The sequence below is a fragment of the Vigna unguiculata genome, unplaced genomic scaffold (genome assembly GCF_004118075.2).
Source record: "Vigna unguiculata cultivar IT97K-499-35 unplaced genomic scaffold, ASM411807v1 contig_3, whole genome shotgun sequence".
Taxonomy (NCBI): Eukaryota; Viridiplantae; Streptophyta; class Magnoliopsida; order Fabales; family Fabaceae; genus Vigna; species Vigna unguiculata.
In genome coordinates, this window is record NW_021011005.1 from 163,193 (window position 1) to 175,000 (window position 11,808).

General features: G+C 31.5%; 1 protein-coding gene across 1 annotated transcript in view; it reads right to left on the reverse strand.

Moving 5' to 3' along the window:
- Window positions 1–10,712: 10,712 nt before the first annotated feature.
- The window catches only part of LOC114171550 (50S ribosomal protein L2, chloroplastic), a 3,130-nt gene continuing 2,034 nt past the window's right edge, over window positions 10,713–11,808 (reverse strand). Inside the window, exon 2 of the mRNA XM_028056500.1 lies at window positions 10,713–11,808. This exon is cut by the window's right edge and continues 365 nt beyond it. Within this exon, the coding sequence (XP_027912301.1) occupies window positions 11,740–11,808 (69 nt within the window). The 3' untranslated portion in view covers window positions 10,713–11,739.

Genomic DNA, 11,808 nt, shown 5'->3' on the forward strand with positions numbered 1-11,808 from the left:
CATTGGCTTTCGTATTTCCTCAGTAGACAATTTTTTAGACTTACCCTCTGTTTCCCTATTTTTTGACCTCTTTTTTTATTTTCCGGGGAGAAAGCTGCCTATTTTTACATCTAGGATTTACATAGACAACATATATCACTGTCAAGATTAAGAATAAATTATTATTATTATTTAGATTAGATCTTTCGATTTCAAAATTAAAAAATAAGATCAAATTGAAAAAAAAAAAGATTGGGTTGCGCCATACATAGAAAAGAGTATACAATAATGATGTATTTGACAAATCAAATACCATCGTTTAATTTAATAATAACATAACGAACCTTTGGGATTAATTGATAATAGTAGTTGATTTTGTAAAAGATTTCATTAACTCCTAAGTCATATCGAGTAGACCTTATTGTTTCAAGAATTCTTAATTCAAGAGTTGTAGGGAGGGATTTATGTCACCACAAACAGAGACTAAAGCAAGTGTTGGGTTCAAAGCTGGTGTTAAAGATTATAAATTGAATTATTATACTCCTGAGTATGAAACCAAAGATACTGATATCTTGGCAGCATTTCGAGTAACTCCTCAACCTGGAGTTCCACCTGAAGAAGCAGGTGCTGCGGTAGCCGCCGAATCTTCTACTGGTACATGGACAACTGTGTGGACCGATGGGCTTACCAGTCTTGATCGTTACAAAGGACGATGCTATCACATCGAACCTGTTGCTGGGGAAGAAAATCAATATATTGCTTACGTAGCTTATCCTTTAGACCTTTTTGAAGAAGGTTCTGTTACTAACATGTTTACTTCTATTGTCGGTAATGTATTTGGGTTCAAGGCACTGCGTGCTCTACGTCTGGAGGATTTGCGAATCCCAACCGCTTATATTAAAACTTTCCAAGGTCCGCCTCACGGCATCCAAGTTGAGAGAGATAAATTGAACAAGTATGGTCGTCCCCTATTAGGATGTACTATTAAACCTAAATTGGGGTTATCCGCTAAGAATTATGGTAGAGCTGTTTATGAATGTCTTCGTGGGGGACTTGATTTTACCAAAGATGATGAAAATGTGAATTCCCAACCATTTATGCGTTGGAGAGACCGTTTCTTATTTTGTGCTGAAGCGATTTTTAAATCACAGGCTGAAACAGGTGAAATCAAAGGGCATTACTTGAATGCAACTGCGGGTACATGCGAAGAAATGATGAAAAGAGCTGTATTTGCCAGAGAATTAGGCGTTCCTATCGTAATGCATGATTATTTAACAGGGGGATTCACTGCAAATACTAGCTTGGCTCATTATTGCCGAGATAATGGTCTACTTCTTCATATACATCGTGCAATGCATGCAGTTATCGACAGACAAAAGAATCATGGTATGCACTTTCGTGTATTAGCTAAAGCATTACGTTTGTCTGGTGGAGATCATGTTCACTCCGGTACCGTAGTAGGTAAACTTGAAGGGAAAGAGATATCACTTTAGGTTTTGTTGACTTACTGCGTGATGATTTTGTTGAAAAAGATCGAAGTCGTGGTATTTATTTCACTCAGGATTGGGTTTCTCTACCAGGTGTTCTGCCTGTTGCTTCGGGAGGTATTCACGTTTGGCATATGCCTGCTCTGACCGAAATCTTTGGAGATGATTCCGTACTTCAATTTGGCGGAGGAACTTTAGGACACCCTTGGGGAAATGCACCAGGTGCTGTAGCTAATCGAGTAGCTCTTGAAGCCTGTGTGAAGGCTCGAAATGAAGGACGTGATCTTGCTCGTGAAGGTAATGAAATTATCCGTGAGGCTAGCAAATGGAGTCCTGAATTAGCTGCTGCTTGCGAAGTATGGAAGGAGATCAAATTTGAATTCGAAGCAATGGATACTATTTGAATTCGAAGCAATGGATACTTTGGATTAATTGCAATTAAACTCGGCACAATCTTTTCCTAAAAGAAGGATTGAGCCGAATACAAAGATACTTAATTATTAAACAGATTTCTATCTTTCGTATTGGAATAGAAGCATAGTAAGTAGACGATATTTTACGAAAAAAGTGATTACAATTTATAAGGGAAACTGGCTATTGCCTTTTTCGATGTGAATTTCACATAATAGGGAAGTTGTTCCATTTCTATATGAAATTTGTATTTTCCTATTGATTTCTATATTTCTATAATTTTATACGTTTTTTTAGTTTAGAATATCATTTTAGAATAAAAAAAGATATATATATATTTAAATAATTTTTCTTATAAGTAATTCTAACATAATACTAATAATCGAATTAATAAGATTGAAAATCTTATTAATTCGATTGTATTTATTCGATTGTTTTTTTTTCAATACTAATATTGACAACACTGTATCAAATAAATATAATCCGATCGTGAATAAATTGATCACCTTACTTACGTTAAATAGGCGTTATTACTTCATCAAATGGTAGGTTCATTGGTTTTCTTTCTGCGAGACAAACAAGAAAAACTTTGTTAATGAATAAGTAAGTGAATTGAAAGGTAAACACGAATATATATACGAAAATATTAGATCTATATATACCAATATATATATAGTCTTATATATATAATAATAATGGATAACTCTAACATAGTATTTCAAGAACATAGTATTTAAATAGGTGGTATATCTTTTTTTAGTTTTTTAGACAATTCAATTTTGTAATTTTATTTTTTTGATTGCGATTGGGTATAAATATCCACCTTATTTTTTAAATTGTAATGGGGTTGCTAACTCAATGGTAGAGTACTCGGCTTTTAAGAGCGACTCTATTTTTTACGCATTTCTATGAAGCAATGGGTTCGTCGATACTATCGGTAGAGCTTGTAAAACCACGACTGATCCAGAAAGGAATGACTGGAAAAAGTAGCATGTCGTATCAATGAAGAATTCTAAAAATATTTCATTCTTTTAGGATCCAGCTCAAATTTTTGTTTGAATTTTTGGCTCGTAACAAAAAAATTCCGTTGGGTTTGATTAATAAAGGGATAGAACTTGGTGGTTCTAATTCTAATAGGGAAACAAAAAGCATCGAGCTTTCATTTATTTTTTATTTGGATCATTACCCCATCTAATTGTACGTTAAAAATAGGTTAGTGCTTGATGTGGGAAAAGCTTTTCTGGTGAATGGTTTATTTTTGTTATGAGTCCTAACTATATAGCTATTTTCCATTATCTTTTGGTATTTTGGGGTAGCGATAAATGTGTAAAAGAAAGAGTATATTGATAAAGATATTTTTTCCAAAATCAAAAGAGCGATTAGGTAAAAAAAAAATAAAGGATTCTTAATTAGCTCGTTATCCTAGAACAAAAATTAGGCAAAAAATCGATTAGAGAGAGTCCGTTAATGGGTTTTACTTCTCTAGGTATATATTTATACCTATAATTTTCTGTTTTGACCATATCGCACTATGTATCATTTGATAATCCAATGAATCTCTGATTCTTTGTTTGACCAAATAGACTTTTTTAATGGAGCAATATCAAGCATATTTAGAACTCCGTAGATCTCGATACCAGGACATCCTATACCCACTTTTTTTTCGGGAATCTATTTATGGACTAGCTTATGCTCATGAGTCCTTTTTTATAGAAAATGTCGATTATAACAATAAATTTAGTTTACTAATTGTAAAACGTTTAAGTACTCGAATGTATCAACAGACTCATTTCATTCTTTTTGTTAATGATTCTAAAAAAAATACTTTTGTGGGTTATAATTATCATTTTTTTCTCAAATAATATTAGAAGGTTTTGGTATCGTCGTGGAGATTCTATTTTCTCTACAATTATTTAGCTCTTCCTTAAGGGGATTAGAAATCGTAAAATCTTATAAAAATTTTCAATCAATTCATTCGATCTTTCCCTTTTTCGAAGATCAACTGATATATTTAAATCATAAGTCAGATATACGAATACCCTATCCTATCCATCTGGAAATCTTGGTTCAAATCCTGCGATATTCGATAAAAGATGTCTCTTTCTTTCATTTAATAAGGTTGTTTTTTTATTACTATTATAATTGGAATAGTCTTTTTCCTCCAAAAAAATGGATTTTTACTTTTTTTTCAAAAAGGAATCGAAGAATTTTCTTGTTCCTATATAATTTATATGTATGGGAATATGAATCTATCTTTCTTTTTCTACGTAACAAATCCTCTCAGTTACAGTTAAAACATTTTCGCGTTTTTTTTGAGCGAATTTTTTCTATGAAAAAATAAAACATCTTGTAGAAGTATCTACTAAGAATTGTTCATATACTTTCTTCTTCTTTAAGGATACTTTCATCCATTATGTTAGATATCAAGGAAAATCAATTCTGGTTTTAAAGAATACTCCTTTTTTGATAAATAAATGGAAATACTATTTTATATATTTATGGCAATGTCATTTTGATATTTGGGCTGGACTAGAAACGATCTATATAAACGAATTATCTCAGTATTCATTTCACTTTTTAGGCTATTTTTTAAGTATTCCACTAAATCTTTCAGTAGTACGAAGTCAAATGTTGCAAAATTCATTTCTTATTAAAATTGTTATAAAAAAACTTGATACAATAGTTCCCATTATTCCTCTAATGAGATCATTGGCTAAAACAAAATTTTGTAATGTAATGGGTCATCCTATTAGTAAGCCGGTTTGGGCCAATTTATCTGATTTTGATATTATTGACCGGTTTTTGCGCATATGCAGAAATTTTTCTCATTATTACAATGGATCTGCAAAAAAAAAGAGTTTCTATCAAATAAAATATATACTTCGGTTTTCTTGTATAAAAACTTTGGCTCGTAAGCATAAAAGTACTGTGCGCATTTATTTGAAAAAATTAAGTTCAGAAAAATTATTGCAAGAATTTTTTACAGAAGAAGATCTTTTTTCTTTGATTTTTCCAAGAACTTCTTTTACTTTGCGTAGGTTTTATAGAGGTCGTATTTGGTATTTGGATATTCTTTTAAGAAACGATTTCGTCAATTATTTATAATTGAAAATAGGTTATGTTATTTTTTAAATCGGTGTAAATTGATAAAACGAACTTCCTTCTTTTTATTCAATGAGGATAAAAAAATCATTTTTTTTAGTCTTCTATATCTATATATAGGATTTTGAAATGCTCATGTAGTCAGAGTCAAGATTCGGGGTTAATGAATTAAATATTATATTTCACTTTCTTAGAGTCTTTTGCTAGGCAAGTAATTAAGGTTTAGATGTATACATAGGGAAAGCCGTGTGCAATGAAAACTGCAAACACGGCTTGGGGAGGGATTTTTTCTTGTTTTATTCTATTGTTGAATTTTATTCAAGAATAAATTATCTACTTCATCCGACTAGTTCCGGGTTCAAGTCCCGGGCAACTCATTTTTGTAGATCGATGTTGTATTATATCTATATTTCTATTCTCTATTTCTATAAATAGAATGATATATAGAAAATAAACTTTTTTTATGAATCAATGAAATGGGATAAACAAGGTAAATTCGGATAAACCGAAATGAATAAGAACATACTAATGAATAAGAACATACTATGGATATTAGTATTGGTTGACACTGGTATATAAGTCATGTTATACTGTTGAATAACAAGTCCTCAAATTCTCGCATTATAGAGAATTTTTGTGCTTGGAGTCCCTAATGATTAAATGAACCAAGATTTTACCATGACTGCAATTTTAGAGAGACGCGAGAGCGAAAGCCTATGGGGTCGCTTCTGTAATTGGATAACCAGCACCGAAAATCGTCTTTACATTGGATGGTTTGGTGTTTTGATGATTCCTACTTTATTGACTGCAACTTCTGTATTTATTATCGCTTTTATCGCTGCCCCTCCAGTAGATATTGATGGTATTCGTGAGCCTGTTTCTGGATCTCTACTTTATGGAAACAATATCATTTCTGGTGCGATTATTCCTACTTCTGCGGCTATAGGTTTGCATTTTTATCCGATCTGGGAAGCAGCTTCTGTTGATGAGTGGTTATACAACGGCGGTCCTTATGAACTAATTGTTCTACACTTCTTACTTGGTGTAGCTTGCTACATGGGTCGTGAGTGGGAACTTAGTTTTCGTCTGGGTATGCGTCCTTGGATTGCTGTTGCATATTCAGCTCCTGTTGCAGCCGCTACTGCTGTTTTCTTGATCTATCCTATTGGTCAAGGAAGCTTTTTCGGATGGTATGCCTCTAGGAATTTCAGGTACTTTCAATTTTATGATTGTATTTCAGGCTGAGCATAATATTCTTATGCATCCATTTCACATGTTAGGTGTAGCTGGTGTATTCGGCGGCTCCCTATTCAGTGCTATGCATGGTTCCTTGGTAACTTCTAGTTTGATCAGGGAAACCACAGAAAATGAATCCGCTAATGAAGGTTACAGATTTGGTCAAGAGGAAGAAACTTATAATATTGTAGCTGCTCATGGTTATTTTGGCCGATTAATCTTCCAATATGCAAGTTTCAACAATTCTCGTTCTTTACATTTCTTCCTAGCTGCTTGGCCTGTAGTAGGTATTTGGTTTACCGCTTTAGGTATCAGCACTATGGCTTTCAACTTAAATGGTTTTAATTTCAACCAATCCGTAGTTGATAGTCAAGGTCGTGTAATAAATACCTGGGCTGATATTATTAACCGAGCTAACCTTGGTATGGAAGTAATGCATGAACGTAATGCTCATAATTTCCCTCTAGATCTAGCTGCGATGGAAGCTCCATCTGTTAATGGATAAAATTTTGATCTTAATTTAAAGTAGACGAGTTTTTGTTTAAAAATAAAGGAGCAATATCAACTTTGTTAATATTGCTCCTTTATATTGGATATTGGATTAGTAATCTTTTTTTAGATTTCTATAGATTTATACATACGTTTTTGATTGATTTAATGATTCCTTATCTTTTTTTTTTCCTTTGTTAGAAAAAAAAGGATAATGAAAAGGTAGAATTTGAGATATAGATCATTTTTACTATAAGGGCGGATGTAGCCAAGTGGATCAAGGCAGTGGATTGTGAATCCACCATGCGCGGGTTCAATTCCCGTCGTTCGCCCATATCTATATATAGATAGATATAGATATTGTTTAGGTTTTCAAGTATAAATCTGAAATAAAGAAAATGGCTACTTCTAAAACTTATAAGTACGAATTCTTCAAAATAATAATTATTACAAAAATATATATTTTTGAGATAAAATAGATACATTTATCTATTTCACAAAAAAAGAATATATCCATATCGTGGTTTCCTCTTATAATACCTCAGGTGCTAATGAAACTATTTTAGTGAAATTTAACTGTCTCAATTCCCGGGCGATTGCGCAAAAGATTCGAGTTCCTTTTGGATTTCCTTCTTGATCAATTAAACTGCAGCATTATCATCATACTGAATTATATATACCGTTGCTACGTTTTAGTTGTTTACAAGTACGTACAATTACAGCTCTGATCACTTCAGATTTTTCTAAGTTCGTATTTGGTACTGCTTGTTTGATTACAGCAACAACAATGTCGCCAATATAAGCATATCGTCGATTACTAGCTCCTAGGATTCGAATACACATCAGTTCACGTGCTCCGCTGTTATCCGCTACATTCAAATGAGTTTGAGGTTGAATCATATCATTTTTTATTATTTCAATCTAAAAAAGGAAGTAAAAATATTTTGTGTTCAAAAAAAAGGAACCTATTATTGCCTTTTTTCTTTTCATTCTAAAGACCTATTTTCTTTGGTTCTCTTTTATTATCCTGAAATAATGAATTGAGTTCGTATCGGCATTTTGGATGATGCTATTGAAATAGCCTTTCTTGCTATATTTTCTGGTACTCCACCCATTCATAAAGTATTTTCCCAGGTTTAACAACAGCTACCCAATATTCGGGAAATCCTTTTCCTGAACCCATACGTGTTTCAGTAGGTCTTACTGTAACCGGTTTGTCTGGAAAAATACGTACCCATATTTGTCCACCTCGGCGAACATTTCTTGACATTGCCCGCCGTCCCGCTTCTATTTGTCTAGATGTTATCCAAGCTGGCTCAAGTGCCTGAAGAGCATATCTTCCGAAGCAAATATTATTACCTCGATAGGATATTCCCTTCATTCTTCCTCTATGTTGTTTACGAAATCTGGTTCTTTGGGGTTATAATTGATGGTTGTTTTTCAATTCCATCTTTATTACAGAACCGTACATGAGATTTTCACCTCATACGGCCTCGCGAATGAAGTAATTCAAATATCTATATCTATATGGATATAGATTCTATCTAATCGATAAAATAATAAATAGTCATATGTTTAGTAAATAACGAAATCTCGGTATTTTTTGAGATTTCATACAATCTTCGAAATTTTTAGATCTTGTTTCAATATCGATTCTTAGAATTGGCAAAAATATAAAAAAATTCAATAAAAGAAAAAGCTCCTAGGATTCGAATACACATCAGTTCACGTGCTCCGCTGTTATCCGCTACATTCAAATGAGTTTGAGGTTGAATCATATCATTTTTTTATTATTTCAATCTAAAAAAGGAAGTAAAAATATTTTGTGTTCAAAAAAAAAGGAACCTATTATTGCCTTTTTTCTTTTCATTCTAAAGACCTATTTTCTTTGGTTCTCTTTTATTATCCTGAAATAATGAATTGAGTTCGTATCGGCATTTTGGATGATGCTATTGAAATAGCCTTTCTTGCTATATTTTCTGGTACTCCACCCATTTCATAAAGTATTTTCCCAGGTTTAACAACAGCTACCCAATATTCGGGAAATCCTTTTCCTGAACCCATACGTGTTTCAGTAGGTCTTACTGTAACCGGTTTGTCTGGAAAAATACGTACCCATATTTGTCCACCTCGGCGAACATTTCTTGACATTGCCCGCCGTCCCGCTTCTATTTGTCTAGATGTTATCCAAGCTGGCTCAAGTGCCTGAAGAGCATATCTTCCGAAGCAAATATTATTACCTCGATAGGATATTCCCTTCATTCTTCCTCTATGTTGTTTACGAAATCTGGTTCTTTGGGGTTATAATTGATGGTTGTTTTTCAATTCCATCTTTATTACAGAACCGTACATGAGATTTTCACCTCATACGGCTCCTCGCGAATGAAGTAATTCAAATATCTATATCTATATGGATATAGATTCTATCTAATCGATAAAATAATAGAAATAGTCATATGTTTAGTAAATAACGAAATCTCGGTATTTTTTGAGATTTCATACAATCTTCGAAATTTTTAGATCTTGTTTTCAATATCGATTCTTAGAATTGGCAAAAATATAAAAAAATTCAATAAAAGAAAAATTCTCGCGGGCGAATATTTACTCTTTTATTCTCAAATTCAGATGTAATGAAATTCAGATGTTAATGTAGGGTACAACTCCTAAAAAATGGATTGTTTTTAGGTTTCTTCCGCCATCCCACCTAAGAAATCATTAAGATTTGTTTTCTTTAAGATTTTTTTAATAAAATCTTAAGTCTTAAGTATTTGCAGGTTTCGTCGTTCCCATCGCCTCTCGATTAATGGTTAGGTTTTAATTCGACAATGGAGCCTTTCTCATAGCTAAAAATTAATAAAATTTTTTTAGAATAGAATATTCATTTCTTTTTTCGTGAATCAATATTATCAGTTTTTCTTGATTCAGAGCTCTTAATTTATTGACATTAAAAATAAAAAAAAAATATATATATTATTCTTTTTTATTTTTAAGGATGCTTTAATACACTATCTTTTCTGAGATGACCCATAGACCTTTACATATTCGAATTCTATATCATTGATATATTTTAATCTCTTTCTTTCACCTTTTCTTTTATCTATATATTTTTATTGCTTTACAACTAAATAATCTTTTTTTTCTTTTATCTTTCACAATTTTTCAGTTGCTATATTCTTTTTTTATTAAATTTTTTTCTTTTGACTAATTCTTTAGATCTAGATAATCCGAAGTGATGTGTTGGTTATTAGTTCTTTTTAAATGAATTGATACTATTAACCGGTTTCTTTTTTTTTTTAATCATTCTAAAAAACTAACGAGTCACACACTAAGCATGGCAATCCTCTATAAAATGATTAATTTCTTTTTTTAGTCGATTCAATCTTATAAAATAGATAAATTTTTGAGAATCAAAATCGAGTAATTTTTTCTTTTTTGTTTTATATAAAATCAAAATAGGACATTGAATTATTGAATAGAAAGAAGGACATATTTTTCTTTATTTCGAAAATATCCAAACTTTTATCCCTAAAACTCCATAAATAGTTCGAACTGTATAACAACAATATTCAATTTTAGCTCGAATGGTTTGGAGAGGAACCCTACCTTCTCTGATCCATTCGACACGTGCAATTTCTTTTCCATCAATACGTCCTGCAATCTGTACTTGAACTCCTTTTGTACCTGCTTGTTCAGTTAATTCAATAGCTTTTTTCATTGCTTTACGAAATGAAACTCTATTCTTTAATTGTCCAGCTATAAATTCTGCAAGAATATTAGGGTGTTTATAAGCATTTGTAACTTTTACAATAGCAATGTTTAGTTTTCTATTCACACAATTCAGTTTTTTGTGCATATTCGTCTGTAATTCTTCGATTTTTTGAGGCTTACCCTCTATTAATAACTTTGGAAATCCCATATATATTATGACTTGAATCAGATCGATTCTTTTTTGAATCTTTATCTCTCCAATTCCCTCGACACCCGAGGATATTCTTCTATTTTTTTGTATAAAATTTTTTATCCAATCTCGTATTTTTTTATCTTCTTGTATATTCTCAGAATATTTTGTTGGTTGTGCAAACCAAATAGAATCATGACTTTGAGTTGTACCAAGTCTGAAACCAAGCGGATTTATTTTTTGTCCCATAATTCCCCACTACTGTACATAAAATTACATAAAATGATATTTCTTATTTGTGTATTTTTTATCTATAGATAGATCTTTATAACTCATTATAGCTCATTGACTAAGTTCGTTGAAATTTCTATTGTGACTATCATCGACTATTGTAAAATAAACAATTCAAAAAATCGAATAAAAGAAGATATTCAACTAAAGCAAATAGAAAATTCAAATAGAAATTCAAGTATCATAATGTTTTATTTATGTACAAATCACATCAATTACTATTTGTACTGTGTGTTGTAAATAAAATAGACATGAACCTTTTTTTTTGATTTGACCAAAAGACAAGGCTTCTGTATAGAGGTTCTTCTTTATCATAAGAGTCTATTTTGACAAATCAATAAAATATTGAATTGATTGAATTCTTCATTAAAAAAGAATTTTATTATTATTATGAATTATTGAATTCATTTAATGAATTCTAAAAGAAATGAGTTGAACTTCATTTTACTAAGAATTCAATTTTGTAATATTTCTTTATGCATTACTATTTAAAAATGGATGTTCAAATTAACGTTAACGACGAGATCTATTATCATTTTTCGCATGTCCTCGGAAGTTTAGAGTAGGTGAAAATTCTCCTAATTTATGGCCTACCATACGATCTGTTATATAAATAGGTAAATGTTCTTTTCCATTATGGATAGCAATGGTATGGCCAATCATTGTAGGTATAATGGTAGATGCTCTGGACCAAGTTAATATTATATCTTTTTCCGCTTTTGTGTTAAGCTTCTTTATTTTTCTTAATAAATGATTCGCTACAAAAGGATTTTTTTTTAGTGAACGCGTCACAGTTAATTACTCCTTTTTCTTGTAAAGACGAAGAAACAATTTCTATTTTCTCTACTATTTAGTACGACGACGAAGAATCAAATTATCACTATATTTCTTCCTTTTTCTACTTCTTCTTCCAAG